General features: G+C 43.4%; 2 protein-coding genes across 2 annotated transcripts; one reads left to right on the forward strand and one right to left on the reverse strand.

The window, feature by feature from the left end:
- The first annotated feature begins 7 nt into the window (after positions 1–7).
- On the forward strand, positions 8–14,484 carry ndufaf2 (NADH:ubiquinone oxidoreductase complex assembly factor 2). The gene is made up of 4 exons (XM_010735921.3): positions 8–247; positions 9,937–10,026; positions 11,016–11,056; positions 13,542–14,484. The coding sequence occupies exons 1-4, from the start codon at positions 133–135 to the stop codon at positions 13,782–13,784; spliced, it is 489 nt and encodes a 162-aa protein (XP_010734223.2). The 5' UTR covers positions 8–132; the 3' UTR covers positions 13,785–14,484.
- A 261-nt stretch (positions 14,485–14,745) lies between these two features.
- On the reverse strand, positions 14,746–16,050 carry smim15 (small integral membrane protein 15). The gene has a single exon (XM_019259919.2). The coding sequence runs from the start codon at positions 16,017–16,019 to the stop codon at positions 15,795–15,797; it is 225 nt and encodes a 74-aa protein (XP_019115464.1). The 5' UTR covers positions 16,020–16,050; the 3' UTR covers positions 14,746–15,794.
- Between the last annotated feature and the right edge of the window lie 335 nt (positions 16,051–16,385).

Raw genomic sequence — 16,385 nt, forward strand, 5'->3', positions numbered from 1 at the left:
CAGAACAGTTTGTTGATTCCTTTTTCCCCAACCCATGAACGCTTGCATAAACAACCTAGTGAAAGGGCAAAGACATAACGAGGGACAGCAAACACAGGAATAAACCTTTACAGGGTTTATTTCCCTGCAAAGATGAGCAGGATTGCCAGCGTTTTACGGCGTACGTTTGGAATAATACGCGATCACGTCGGGACAGATCACCTGGGGAATAAATATTACATTATCCCAGAGCAGAAGACATGGACAGGTAACTTTAAGGCTTGTTGTGCTGAGCTAAGCCAGGCGTTAATTCATTTACAGTCTTGATCCCTGCAGACGAGTTGGAGAAACTTTTATTTATCTCCCTGATTCTTCCTCTGTGTGTACAGGCTGTGCTTGTTTTCACCATGACAAACTCATCTTTGTGTGTTTTTGAAATAGATAGCTGCGAATACTGTTTTTTTTTAAATAAATAAATAAAATAAGATATTCCAGCTCAATATTTCATATCATGCATGTGCCACCACTCTCTCTCTCTCTCTCTCTCTTACTGAAATGCGTTGCTGTTTACCTTTTTAACCTTTCACTCTTGTAATATAAGAAAATATCCACTAGATGGCGCAACCGCCTCAATAAGATTACCCTGTTTGTGTTGTCAATAACATTTAATGCAGCTCACTGCAGTTTGGATTTTACTAATTCAGGGTGGAGTTGGGGGAATGATGGCAGCTCCACTGTCACCGGCCTTAAAAGAAGAAAGAGCCCTCCAACTATTGCAGATGAGATGATTACTTGTCTGTTATGAGGATTAGAAGGAGGTCATATATCCCTACTGAGACATGGCAGTGCTACAGTATGTAATGCTCAAGCCAAGCAGCAGAACTGTGTCATCAGACTAATCCATGGTGGGATGCCAATGGTGTCCTTCACACCGTCCCTGACTGTTAGAAGGCCAAGGACAAGCTCGTTGGCATTGCGGACTCAATTGCCCCGCGCTTGCTGTGAGTCCTCCAGTTGTCCTCTCTCTTTCTCGTAGAGCATCTTAAAAAAAAAAAAAAAAAAAGTGTTTCTAGGACAGAAAGATGCTGGGGCCATTGTGATGACTCATCTTAGAAAATGGAAAGGAGGTTTGGTGGCATTCTGTTTCTTCTTGATTCAAGAAACACAAAACACTTGTTCGTTTTCGGGTGCTTGCTTTTTGCCGAAACAAAAACACATTGTGGAAATTTCCAGTGATTATGTATCATATACTTACCTGCACATGAACTTGTTTTGGGGGAAACATAGTGATGTACTCAGTGTGCGTAAGTCATATACCACTCAAATGCCACTTTCCCTTCCCTTTGCTCTCATAAATCATCATCAGCAGGGGTCCTACACAGACTATAGACCACAGGTCAGGGGTCACAGGTCCAAGAGCATGACCCCTCGCCTGCTCCAGACATGATACTGCTGGTTAACCGGCCATGGACTTCAGGTTTGTTAGTAACAAAGGATTATGCCGTGTGATATTTTCCTGGGAACTGTACTACCCGGTATAATTTGGGAATAATCATGTCCCACCTATACAAGCTTGTGTTTGTCTCCCTCTCTTGGTGCCACATTGTACAATTTAGATGAGGTCTTCTTCAACTTGCACAAGCTGAATAGGTATCATACAGTGCATATATTCAGTGGGACCTTTCTTCAGAGGATGAAACCAAGCTGTTTTGTTTTGTTTTTGTTTTGCTGAAAAGGGACCGACCTCTGGCAGGTTGCAAGCCTAGTTTCTTTCTGACTGAACTTGACTTTGCGCTTCACCTTTTCTCAGCAGTTTGTGAGGGGAAACTCGCGCCCACCTCGTATTTATAATTCATTACATGGCTGCTCCTCCACCCCTGGCTGTCAGACTATTCAAATGAGACATCACAGAAGCCCATTTTCCAGCACGCTACAGGCTACCGTATTCACTGTCCAATCACAATGACTGACACTGTGGAGAGGCTAGTTGGCCTGTAGAAGAAGAAGAAGAAGAAGAAAAAAAAACTGGTTCCAAACAAACACACGCATAAAACCAGACAGACACACACACACAGACTATATACATTCATAATAAACAAATAGTACGCACATTTGCCGCTTTTTTTTCTGCCTTTTTTCTGCCACTCACCCTGTCCAGCCTTCTGGAAATAAAGCAGATGCATTATTCAGTCCATATGTCTTGCTAAAGCGAGCTCTTTTTGATCTTAAACTGATAGGCCAAGCGTGGGCTCAGGGCCTTAAGGCATGGACCGCAGGGCTTTCCACTGCAGCGTGAGTAGTGGTTGAAGTAGGTGAGGAGTCTCTCTCTCTCTCTCTCTCTCATCTCTGCCTACTTCTTGTATTCATTTGTCCATCCCTAGTGTTCAGTCAATCCCTCTCTACCTTTATCCATGCTTTGCTGCTCCCATTTTCTACCTCTCTCAATCTGTTAACTTTAGAAAACTAGGGCGTAAGCAATTGCGTGTGTGGTAGGCTGTGTACGAGGACGTTAATAGCTGTTAAGACGGTAAAATAAAAGGAAGCTTCTTCTTTTTTTATGTGAATCTGTCCTATCTAGTCTGAACAACTGCCCAGATTTCTCCTGAGGTTGACCTCTTTATTCGCCTCCAGTTAGTCCTTCCCTTGCCCCCCCTCCTCTTCATTGCTGCCTCTTGATTTTCCTGCTTTGAAGCCAGTCCAGTGAAGATTTCTATTCAAAACATTAGAGTGGTTCAGCAGTGTGGAGAGCTAGACCCAGCAGAGAGCTTTCTATCCCCCTCTCCTCAGATGCTGCTGCACATCAAAATGAAAAGGCCTGAGTCTGAAGTACACGCCTAGAGAGAGAGAGAGAGAGAGAGACAAACAGAGAGAGCGGAGGTCTGCCTCCGTCTCTGTCTTTAGAATAGGTCCAGCTCAAGAGGCCTACTGTGTGCTCCCGCCCCATAGAGAGAACTATGCTATAGGCTGCGGAGCTCCAGTGATTGTTGTCTATGGCAGGGCTACAAGAGAAAGCCACTGGCAATCTGGCCACTGGTCTTTAGAAGGTCTTTGCCTTGGTGTTGGCTCCACAGAGCTCAATAGAGAATCTATATTCTTCTCTGTGTCTGTATGCGTCTGTCCCCCAGGCACAGCTCTGCCTCACACTGCATGGGGCGCCATGTCATGCTGCCCAGATGAAAGCGAAGCATTCTGCGGATGGGCTCATTCGTCTTCAGCAGTGGGCCTGCAGCTTTGACGCCTGCCTTCCCTCCCTTTATTTAGGAAGAGAGCGCGCTGACATTATCGGCCGCTGCAGGCACATTTGAAAATAATTGCCTGTATGATTGCTATTTTTCTTACCTCTTTGAGGAGGTGTAGCCTTTGTCTTGAAATCAATGGCTGCTCAATACTGGACAGGGGAAAGGCAGTTTCCTTTCATGTCTCAGTGAAAAGGATGTATTTTTAGCGCTATTCGTTTTAGCAGTGTGTGCCATGCAGTTTTAATCTATTGGTCCTCTCCGCTGTGTGGAGAATGGAAAGGGATTCAGAGGTTCTTCGGAGGTGCGCCACACTGTTGCAGAGAAAAAGATGCATTGACTTGTCGTCCTATCACTATCCCTCTCTCTTTGTCTATTATTTATTTGATTCCCCAGCTCTGTTCTATGAAGTGAAAAACTGAAAAGGCCTCAGTTCTGCTATTTCAGGATGGGTGACTCTGGGGACTGAGGGAGGAGGTGTGTGTGTGTGTGTGTGTGTTGTGTGCATTTGTGATTGTGTACATGCATTTGTCTGGCATAGTAGGTACACACTGCGTTTTTGTGTGTGTGTGTGTGCGTGTGCAGTTGTATCTGCTTTGCTTTTTTTCTTCTTTTTTTTAATTCTGTGATTGTGTGTTTTCTCTCCACTTCATGCCCAAACACACTTAACACAACAACAGATGGCTGTGTGTCATCAGAGCGTTGATTCAAGCCGCATATTTCCATGAAAAGAGTCACAGCGGAGAGAGACGAGGGTCCAAATGGCTGTTTATTCTGCCACAAGTCATCCCCAGGGTGTGATGAAGGAAGGTCTATCCTACAGTAGGACACCAAGTCAGTGTTTAGCATGGCTATGTCCAGAACCGCTACAGTAAATCATGTTAATTGATCAGCGGTATTGCAATGCATGGGGTTTAAATGAAGGTTGTTTAATCATTATAGGGAAACCAAGTGGGTTTAACTCATCTTGCTGTATACTGGTTGCCAAGTGTGTATTTGTATGTGTATGCGGTGGCTTAACTACTTCATTAAAAAGGCATTTGAAAAGATAGATGCTCAAAATGAGAAACAGGCACATTTATTTCTTATGGTAGAACATTACAAATGGGCCCAGCTCCAATAATAGTAGTTTAAGCATTTGCAGGTCTATTAAATGCTGCATATCTATAGTAGACCTGTCTCACAGCCTACACATTTTTATATGAATGTGATTATTTGTCCCTCTGTGACTGATTCCCTGAGCAATCATAGACCGAGTACTTTTTTTTCCATTGGGCCCCGGATGTGATTCACTGTCCAATGCATTCATGTCTGTCTCTGGTCAGATGGCCAGCGAGATATTTTGACACCTCGGGGCTCCTTGTCTGTCAGAAACTCAGCCAGAAAGACTGACAGACAGACCGACACACATGCAGACATCTCCTGGAGCCTGCTGCTGCTTATTCAATTCAGAATATTTTAATAAAGCAGACAGGCAGAGAGAAATAAGGCTAGGAGTACGGGAGGAAAGATAAGGCCGAGGGAGACTCACAGAGGGTGGAAAAGAAGGTGGGGTATAGAAAGTGAGTGACAAAGAACAAGGGGGATGCTGACATATGGGGTGAAATTATAGAGTGGGGGAAGAATGGAGAGAGTGAAAGTGAAAGGAGGGTTTCTGACAGAAAGAGGGTGAAATGAGTGGGTGGAACAGGCAGACAGATAGAGGGGGAGAGATAGAAGGTGGAGGTAGGTTAATGGAGAGAGAGAGTGGGGGGACTTAAGGTGCAATGGAAGGAAAAGGAAGGGGGTTGGACGAGAGTGATGGGGGTGAATAGAAAGGGGTGGACAGCTTGGTGTATGGACATCACATGCATGGGCCTCAGAGGAGTCGGGGAGGAAGGAGGGGTGTCCACACCGCTCCACGGCCTCACAAAGGACGCTGACTTCCTGGCTCGCCACGGCCCTTTTCTGTAACCCATCGTGCAGAGAAGAGACTTCAAGAGGATGGGTGGTCTTAACTGGAAGGAGCTAAACTATCCCTTCCACCCTCAAGTACACCCGCGTTTGGTTAAAAGTAACACACAGGGGAAATCAGAGTATTCTTTTCAGCATGTTATTACTTTTATATGAATTATTCTCCTCTGTTCTGCTGTGAGTCGCTCAAGCCTCAGCGGGATCGACAGCAACAGGGACAAACAGAATGAGGGCTGAAAAAAAAAAAAAAAACGAACAGCAGCAGCAGGCCTACTTTATGCCTAAGCCCCTCCTCTCACCAGAACTGATGCAAAACAACGGCTGGCCTTTTCCCTCTAAACCTCATCCCGCGTCACTAGGCTCAGGGCTAATGGGTAACCATGGTTACAGGCCTCACACATCCCCTCCATTTTTTTTTTTTTCCAAGGAAGGAGATTGGAGAGAGAGTGAGAGAGAGAGAAAGAAAAAGAGAGGGTGTCAGTATTGGTACCTGGTTGTCCTTGTATCACTGATGCTTATCGGATCACTCCATCTTCATAAAGCTGTCCATTACCATGCACATACTGGTCCCCCCCCAATCCCTTTCGAACACACAGCTCAGCTGGAGAGGAATAAACTAGGCTCAGCCCAGGCTGATGGCCTCGCTGCTCCAGGATGGCTTTTTGTTCCACCACAATGTCAGGCCTTAAAGTCCCTGCTTTACCTCGCACAACCGTGAAGCCGGTGAAAGCTGCTCTCTCTCTCTCTCTCTCTCTTTCTCTCTCTCTCTCTCTGCTTTCTGTTGAGAGGAGTAGAATGCTGCTGCAAGTGGTGCAGTCTGTTCAGACACAAGTGAAGATGGTGTTTCTCGGGAGACACTGGTGTTGATGAGGAGGAGCATGAGATGAAGGTCCACTACTTGGAGTCAGGTACAGAAAGCTCACACTGCTTTGCCTTATCTTGAGTTTCTAGGGTTTTCTCTGGACCCGGATGTTGCCAATCGAAGTGTGTTCCCCTGACATCTTGTGTCTGTAATCAAAGACAAAGTGCACACTGTGAGAGAGACAGCCCAAGACATCCACAATGACATTGTGGAGGTGAAAAACCTCTCAGGTCGCCCCTAGCAGTCCTCACCTGGGAGCTGATGTGTGAAGTTGGGGGCTTTGTGTGTGTGTGTGTGTGTGTGTGTGTGTGTGTGTGTGTGTTGAAGCAGGTGATAAAGTTTAGCAGGGTGTGTTCAGGGTTCAAAGAGCAGCCCTTGAAGCACATCACGTCTTATTCTAACTAACGGGAAGGATAGGCGTACCTGCTGTTTGATTGGCTTCCGATCTGGCTGCCACAGCAACCCCTCACCCATTGAGCCTCCCTGTCTCCCCTCCCTCCCTCCCTTTCCTCTCCCCTCCCCCTCCAGTTCCATAGCTAGGCTCATAGATGAGTCGCTCAGACAGGTGAGATGGCTCATGAATATTTATGTGGTGGGATTTCATTCCTCCTGCCGCTGGCCCCTCCCCCTCTCCAACGCAATGCTGCGTTTGTCCTTCACGGTAAGAGGCAGCGTCCTCGATCCTGTCCCTCAGGTTAATCTGCCTGCTCTCCAGCCGGTGTGTGTGTGTGTGTGTGTGTGTGTTTGTGTCCATGTGTATGTGTGTGTCTATGTGTATGTGTGCGTTTTAACTGGTAAGTAGGTTTCCCCTAGTGAGTGATGAGAAGGCAGACCTGTCACATGGGCCCCACTGAGATCGAGAGCTCCTAACACCTTTCATACATCTCTCTCCCCCCCCTGTGTGGGGGAGAAGGAGGGTGCAGGGCTGAACTGTGAAGCGGTAAAATAGCTTACACCCAGTCTGACGACTGACGGCTGTCAGTGTCGGGGATCCTAAAATATAGACTATATAAAGCTACAGTTATTACTATATAACTCCATTAGTTGATGAGAAGAATGAGTAGTGACTGGTCTGATAATCAACTGAGAATACCTGCAATATAATTGTTACTATAATAATAAGTCCATTCCATGTAATTGGAATGCTTGTATTGAATACATTTAGAGAGACAAAGAAGGCAACTTTGTTGTATGCTGACACAAATGTTTGACTTCAAGACACACGAAATAAACTTGGCTTGAATTTTAAGATCTTATTGCTGCTCTTTGTTTAAAGACTTTGTCCTTGATGGACAAAGACATGGCGAGATGTCTGTGTTTTTCAAGGGACGTTCATGTGTTTGCATTCTGCTTCACACAAGTAACACTTCCTAGTTACAGCGTTTAAACATGATTTATACTTGTTGTATAAAATTGTACTTTTGAGATGTTTTTCACTCTTAGTCAGACAAAGTAAGCACATTTAAGACATCACTTTAGCCTCTGATAATGTCTTCTAATGGACTACAATGTTTAAAAAATATACAATGTCTTTGTTTGTTCATGCAGGTTTTGTGTTGAAGTTCTGGATTAGAAGAATTAATAAATCTAAGTTAAAACCAAACAAACTATAAATTAATTAACAATGACAGTAATCGTTAATTGCAGGCAGCCCCTTAAGCTTAGAAATCACTATGCAAATAATGTGCCAGGCCAACCAGTTCTGTTATACTAGATTACATGAAGAGTGGGGCTATACACACTGATTACATTCTTTAATAAACCCACTGTCCACAAGTAAGTTTGCTGTCGTTTTCGCAAATTCTTCTGTTAGGTAATTAAAAAACTTTTGTACAGAGCTTTGTCCTGTGTGTTTCCCTGCATTTGTACCAGATCAGAGATTACCACGACAGCAAGATTCACTCCAATCAAACTGATGAGCCTCCTCCCAATGTGTATGTGGTGGGAGGATCAACCGTGTTTCATAAATATATGTACATACTGCATTTGTTATTCAAATCCAAGGATAAAAGCCGTGGTGGAAGGGTTTTAGTCATGGTGCAAAAGCAACAAGACGAGGGGAGAGCCATGTTGGAGTGTGACAGAGAGTAAGAGGGGGAGATGCAACCTAGCAGCAAGAGATAGAGACGGAAAAAGTGGGTGCCTCTCTTTATGCTTATTAGTTAGGCATTAGCTGTAGCTAAGCACATTGCTTGTGGGGACTGTATCATAATTGTACCATTTCGGTCTGCAGCCACCCACACCCAATGCAAATATGGATACGATCTGTTTATAATTAGCATACCTGTTAAATGTATTTGTTAGTATTACCTAGAGAACACGGCCTTTTGTTTGCTGGCAGTTGGTTTTGTTCTGCTATCATTGGGAATTTTCTAGCAAACAGTTTTTTAGAGGACATTTTAAGGCATACATGTAAACAAATGTGAGAATCATAGAATGTGTTTTTACACACTTGCAAGGCCGGCTCCGCAGATAAGGTGGAAAAAAAGGCGGTATGTTTTTTTTTTTTTTTTCCCTGTCAGACCTGGATATCAGAAAACTAAAGCTGCAGAGCTGGAGCCTATGAGGCCCTATAGTGACAATCTAGTGGGAACCAAAGCAGAACCAAAGCAATACTAGCCTAATTAGCTGACCTGATTACTATATAGGCTGGATAAAGTATGGAAAGGAATCATCCTCATAAGCCATAATTACAGAACAGCATGTGGGGGGGAAAAAACAGTGTTTGTCTTCATTGAAATGACTTTAAAACCAAACGGATAAACTTTTTTTTAAGGAGGCACAAGCACAGCCTCCAGAATACACACTTAGCCACATTTGGATGCCATCATTCATCCATCCCTGTGCCGTAGCTATCTGTTATGGCTGAAGTAAACATTAAGACCATCAGTCTGCGGTGTGCATGGAGGTGCTTGCCTCCATTTGTCCATGTCCAGTCAGCTGGGGAGAAATGGTGATGGAATCCTGACAGATTGCCTGTGTTTTGGAGCGTGTTGTTTTCCTTGCCCATCCATTTCTCTCCTCCTAGCCATGTTTGCCATGCATCATCTCTCTCTCTCTCTCGCTCTCTCTCTCTCGCTCTACCTTTTTCTACCTCCTCCTTCTTTGCCTCATCATTTCTCAGAGGGATGGGAGAGATGGATGGACATCCAGCTACCTGTGAGGAGAAACTATGGAAACACAGCACTTGTTATATTGTTGAATACTGTATGAAGCTCCGTACCACCACACAACGACACAACCGGCTCTTTTTTTTTTTTTTTTACTTCTTTCGCTCTCTCTTATTCTGCCTCTGTCTCTCTCCATTCTCACCCCACCCTTCACCCCCTCTACCTCCGTCTCCATGTCATTGTGTGCCAGCCAAACTTGTCTAATCAGCAGATTCGACCAAAATAATTGGCGGTGGCCTTGCTGCTAGCGAGCGTCGTGCTGTATACAGATAGGGAAAGGAGCACTTAATATTCCACGCAGCTCGTGCCTCTCCTGTTCTCTGTGATATCTGACCTCTTTTGTCTCCTGCTCGGCTTGATGTTGATTTTGGAGGGCATTGTTAGCCAGAGCGCTGTGATTGGAAGAGGATGTCAGTGAGGGGGGCTGTGGTTGGTTGGGTTAAAGGGAGGTTGATTTGCATAAAGGCTTAGCCCAGATTTGGAGCCACTCAGCGAGATCTGAGGAGAAGGGCCCGAGGGCCACGAGGTAATCATCCATGGCCTGTCACAGTGCTGTCATCCCTCTGTGTATTTGTGTGTCTGTGCGTCTGTCTGTATGTCTGTGCGAGCGGCAGACACAGAGCATTGTGTCTGCGCCTCTTTGTGTTTGTTTGTATTCCTTTGCGTTTTGTATGCATCATTGTTGGGCATCACCATCTCACTCATGCTCCTTTTTTTTTTTTCTTTGGTTTCCCAGGAAGGCTCGTCCGTGCCAAGCGGATGGTAGTGGCAGCCAATCCTACAGAATATGAATATATAGAAGGCAGCATACCGATAGAGTGGGATGGTAAGTCTACAGCATCACATACTTTAACTATCACTATCATGGATAAATGACAATGTTAACAAAAGAGCTACCCAGCAGAGTACACAAAGTGCTGCACAAATAAAATGGAATAACAAATTCATGGCAGCATCTATTGGGGCCTAGGCTAATCCATTGATTTGCTTTTTTTATCATTCTGCAAGATGGGGGTTGGGAAAAGCGTATTCATGAGTTTATCAAAGACGCCTTCTGCTGGTGTTATACAACCGTACCATAAAATAGTATTTCGAATTTCTTACAACTGGATACAAACTGTTCCCTCTGTCTCAGACTGGCTTTATCCACCTTAAACCCCTCATCCTGCTTCGCCCCATCCCTCATGCATTTTCATCAGGATGCAAATAAGAAAGGGATAAAAGAGGCCCAGAATCCCTGCGCTAGCTGGAGGAAGAGTAAGAAAATCTCCCTCTCTCTTTCTGGCTCCTTTTTAACCAGCCAGCTCAGCCAAAATAGAGCTTCTTAAAAAGAGGAAGAAAAAAAAGAAAAAGAGATGACAGACAGACACAGTTCTACTCGGGAGGAGAAAGAAGGACAGAGGTACTGATGGAGAATGACAGGGTGTGTACTTTCAAATTCAAAGATCAGAGCAGATCCTCTCTTTCCCTTCAGAGACACGGCGCTCAGTGGCCCTTCTCTGCCAAGACTAAAGCAGTATCAGTGTTTCGACTTTATCATGTGTATAACTTGGATGTGTTACCGTGCTGCACGTTTCCCTATAGTTCGCTAAGTGAAATAAAACGAAACAAAGCGAAAACCCTGGACGCATTTTCCCATCTAGCTTGGTTACTGAGTAGTTACACCGAGCATACACCAACCCTGAAACTCAGCGATGCCATAGCTGCAGCCTTTAAATATGACTGCAGGTTTTGTTTGTGCAGCGTATGTTTGTGTGGGTGTTCTCACTCTTCTTCTTCTTCTTCTTTCTTCCCTCCTCTCTCCTACTTCTCCAGCTTGGATCCGAGGCAGACGGAAGGAGCCCCCCTCTGTCGAGGTATGTCTCCCCCCCTTCTTAAGCCTCCCTGCTGAGCTGATGGTTGGACTCTGGGGGACTGGTTACAAGGGAGGGAAAGAAGCATAGATGGAGAGGAAAAGGCTTTGATTTGTTTTATCTTACAGTTTCGAACTGAATCCAGGAACTAGGGGACAGGTGTTAAAATAAACAGCAGCTGAAGTGCATTGATGGCGAGACGAGAGAGCAAAGACAGCCTCTGAACGAGGGGCTCACTGACACCATGTCCTAGTTTACTTTCTCTTTTTCCAGCAAACGCCTGCATCTCGGCTTTTTGTGTTTTATTTCTGGCAGTCTCCAAGATGGGAATGGCGAAGGAGCGCAGTTTTTCCCCCCTCGTGTACCTCTCACTGTGTTTATTGCTCTTTAAATGTGAGAATGCTGGAAATTATTTGGCCGGCAAAATGTGGGTCTATAGGAAATCCCTTGGAAGGCCAATACCCAGGCACTCTTTCTATCTCTCTGTCCTCTCTCCCTGCCAGTGTCCAATGCCATCCCCTGCCTCTATTGCCAGAACATTCTCTTCCAATTTTCTGCCTTGCGTCTGCCCAATAGCTGCCATCGACAGCTGGACAGTGTTGATGTGGCCAAGGCTTCACTCCCAGCACATTACCCTACCCCTTGTCACGCTCCTCTCTTCCCTGTCCAAGCCGACATAAATTGATTGGATTAAATCCTGTCATTAACAGGCTGGAAAAGCAGCTCAGTATGTTTGTCCCCCCTCCCCACCAAAGCGGGGCTTTTTGGCCACGGCTCTCCCCTCTCTTTTCCAGTCCTTCACTCCTGCCAACACACAACAGCATTATGCCCAGTCCTCCCTTCCTTTTTGGTTTCCCATGCTAGGGAGAGCCTAACATCACTGGACACACTAGCTGTGGCTCAAGTGGGTAACTATGTTCAGGTTATAATTGTTTCCATGAGCTGGAAAGGGTGTTTATACTGCAAATGCCTCCTGTCATGTTAGTTTACCAACTTGTTCCAAGCACTACATTTTTAACCAGGGTTTATTGGACCAGTATAGGTTAACTGAACACACTTGTTCTTTTTCTAGTAAATACCCTGCTTCATACTCGACAGATACACACATTTGTTCCTGGAAGCTGCCCAGTGCAACTTCGTGTCTCTTCTACTTTTCACAAGTGAGCAGTTGGCTTTTTTTTTTGTGCCTTGTTTTAAGACAAAACAGAGGCAGCTGATTAAGGAAGGGGGAATTATCACTGGTTGGACTGTTTTGGAGGTTCCGAAAAGTAATCTTGTAGTCATACTTCATTTTCCGAAATCTTCAGGAAAATGCCACCTCAACATTTCCAACACCACAGACATTAGTAGATGAAGTCCTGTTTGGCAAAAGGACAATATATTTGTGTCAAGATACTGTTCATACCGTGGTAGCTGTCAGCTTTAATACGTCTAAGTCAGTGGACAGTGTTGTAAGTTAATGAGCAGGACTGCTCATCAGTCTTGATTTATCAGGTATTTAATAAAGAAAAAATAGACATTCCTGTTTAATTAGTTTATGAAAACGGGACAGATTAAAGGAGAAATCTGTATAAAATTGTGGAGTTGCTGGATCTCAACCCAGCTGAAGATGTATGGAGCATTTTGGACCAACATGCAAGACAATGCTCTCCACTGCCATCTTCATGAGGCCAAATGATATAAACTTTTATTTTTGTGTTTGAATATCGGGTCTCACTTGTAAACAAGATCTCATAATATCTTGTGGGGGGAATGGTGTTCATCCCTTCATCAGAGTGACAAAGATTTGTCAAGGAGAACTGAAGCTGTTCTAGAGGCTTGTGGTGGCAGGGAACCTGCAAGAAGTTCCCATAAAAAGGCCATCGGAGGTATTAAAAAAGTCTTGATTGTCACTAACAAAGGCCTTGAATATTGTTCCGTAGACAGGAACATTAGTTGTAACTTCTTTTCAGCTGTGGTTGTGGTTTCTACATCTATAAACTACACGTAGGATTGTTGTGACAGTGAATTGCATGCGGAGGAGGCTGTTCAGTCCCTTTTTTGTGGAGTTTCTGTCAGCGCCATCAAACGTTCAGCAAACAGTGCTAGTCATCATAGGTAGGAAGCTCGTCGACTTATAATCGGAAAGTGTTGATTTTAGCAAAAACTCAAATTTACATAAATACATTCATTTTTAATCCATCCATAAATTTTCTGCCTCTTATTTGGGTCCACGTCATGCTAATTAATTCATTATATCAGTAGGAATTATTCACATGTAGTTTGGAAGTACTGACAAGTATGTGATATCAATGTCAGTAAATTCACGTACTTAATAAATATTTCTAGGTCATATCTTCTTCCTGGTTTTCTATTATTCTTTTAGCGGTATGATCATAAAGAAAAAGTATTAAATTGTATCCAATATGGTATTAAAAAGCTCTTAAGTTTAATTTGAACCCTGCAGAAACCTTGAATATTAATGTACGTCCACCTGTGTGTTTTATAGGAACTGCTGAAGAATGAGACTTACAGAGAGCAAATCAAACTGAAGGCCAAGGAGGTGGAGGAGAAAGATCTGGCCCTACAGATCAAGGAGTATGAGGAAGGTCTGGTGGCGACTCCTGCAAAGACTTTGGCCAAGGGCCATGCAGCCGCCACCAGCTTCGGCAAGGAGGAGATCAGCGAAGACCCCACCAGCACTGCAAACACATTCCAGCCTGGCTCCTGGATGCCCAATCCCAAAAAATAAACATCCACGTACACTGAAAGTGCAGTACAACGTAATAAAATCCAATGGAAAAAGCCCGGCAATAAATACTATGTGAAACCGATATTCACTTTTAGTTGAGACTTTGAAATTTAATGTTAGGGGCACCTTTCAGTATAATGCAATCCAGGTCAACAAAAGGGGAAGTATTTATTTCAAGGCTGTTTTATTGGAGTGAATTACATTATACGATGGTTTCTGTTTTTCCAGTCCCTCTGTGTGTATTGTAGATACACAAGACAATAACCATCACTCATCTTGAAGTTGACTATAAGAGACTACAATGAAAACAAATGGTTGTAGCTCCAGTAGTACATGAACTATAAATACACTGTATCGTGTTTAAGATATATTGTAAGAAATAAAAACAGACCATTTCAAATACATCGATAAATATGAAATAACAGACCTCAAGTATATATCAATTAAATGTCCCCTCAGACCTTTTTGACATCAGAAAGATGAAAAGTATGACTTGTTGAGGGAGCACCTGAAAAGGCATATTTATTCCTGTAGATGATATCACTATTAAAATTTAGATTGAACTCTAAAATCAGATATGTTGGTGCCATGAAACTGTAGTTACACGAAATACGATATCCATTTTTGTTGGAGGTGGTGTCTGCTGTTTGTAAAACAGAAGACAGAAGAATGAATAAATGAATGAATATGTTGCATTTTATTGATCTCGAGTGAGACGCTCTTTCACTTAAGGTCAGAGTGCATGTTGGTTAGAGAGTTGAAGGAAGTTCAGCAGGGTTAGAGCTTTGCTTAAAGAGTAGCATGAACTGGAATCCTGCAGCAATGAAATTTTAGGAGAAAGAAAATTGAAAAGAAATATGCAGCAATGGTGTCTGTATTAAGAATAGTCTGTATAACAGCTTCTATACAAGTTCAGGGGTACTTAAAATCACAGTACCTATAAAAAGGATCCATCCCACTGGACTTTTGAATGTTTTATTTTACAGCAAGTCACAGTGAATAATTTGTTTTTCGTACTAATAAATAGACCAAATTTAACACAAATCGAGATTTAAAAAATTGACGAGCATACACTATATAAAACACAAGATAGTTGTCTGCATAACAATAAAAACCTGGCCAAAACAGTCCCGGTTCACTCCCTTCATGTCAATATTTAATGGCACCTTTGGCAGCAAGTTGGTCTTTTACAGCCGTTGCATATTTTTTGTTTTTATGTTTGACCTTCCTGTACTGCGAGGGATATTCAGTGCCTTGGAAATGTTCTTTTATCCTTCTGGCCTTGTTTGACTCTTTTGTCTTCATACTGTAGTTTATTTTACAAACTGACTAACCAGGAGTGGAACCTTGCAGACACAGGAGTGTTTAACCTGAATCCACTTGTCACACCGTTATTGTTTTCTCTTTAACATTAGACTCTGTGCATAAAAGGCTAATAAACACTGGTTCAGTGTTACAAAACCAAAGAAAATAAAAACATGAGGGGGAGGAGCAATTTTATGTGATCTGAATTTAAAGCATTTACAATATTTTTTTTCCAAACCAATATTAACTCCACACAGAGGAAATTAGATTTTCTTATCAACCATGAAAACTTTATTGATTAGAAAGTAGTACTTTGGATATTTTGCAAGTGACTTGGAAAAAGTTCCAGTATGCTCATTACATCGTCAATTCGGCAGAACATGGATGCTAACAATGGAATGCAAGGTGTTGCAACAGCTGCACAATATTATCAGCGGATCTCTGTATAAAAGCATCATACAGATGACCACTGTGCTCTTGCTGACCAAAGTCCCACTGGGACGAGCCTCCTCCAGGCAATACTGTCCGTCTCAGCACTGTTAGGCCTGTGGGGCCAGTGTCCCTCCTCCTACCCCGGACATGAGGCGTAGTGGCCCTGTGCTGACAGTAGGGCTGGGACAAGGAAGGGCACTGTGTCATTTTTTTTGGAATAAGGAGGGCTATGAGCGTGTGGTTTTTTCCCGCCCTCATTCTACCCTCACAGGCTCAGTCTTTCTTGGTCCTCTTGGCCTTGGCTATGTTTTCCTGGCGTTTCTGCTTTTTCTTCTGTTCCCTGTCACGTGCCTCAATCATCTTGGCTAGTTTCCAGGACAGCAGTGCGCTGGCAATGAAGAGAGGTGTGAGAGCCAGTATGACAGTGGTGAGGAAACCGTAGGGGTCCTTGGCAGCCCACTCCACCACATACTCTGCCCATGCCCGAACGTCAATCATCCTGTTCAGCAACGATGAGGATTAATTAAACCTGAGGAAGGGTTTACCGGGAGAAAAAGCAGTGAAAAGTTAGAGCAGTGCGATATATGTAGAAGAAAAAAACATTTGCATACAATAACCAAAGGACCTTTTGACAATAATATTAGGAGTGGGATACTTTAAATGTGCAATTTCATAACCAACCTGTTAATAACAGTCATGCAGTGAATTTTCTGGTAAACCAATTCAAACTGTTTTTATATAAACAATGAGGCTAGTTTAATCAATAGAAAGTTCATCATCAACTATTTTGAATATCGACTCATTGTTTAACTCATTTATGAAAAGGATAAATACCTAATATTTCTGATTAAAGCTTCTCAAATC

Source organism: Larimichthys crocea, chromosome III (assembly GCF_000972845.2).
Source record: "Larimichthys crocea isolate SSNF chromosome III, L_crocea_2.0, whole genome shotgun sequence".
Taxonomy (NCBI): Eukaryota; Metazoa; Chordata; class Actinopteri; family Sciaenidae; genus Larimichthys; species Larimichthys crocea.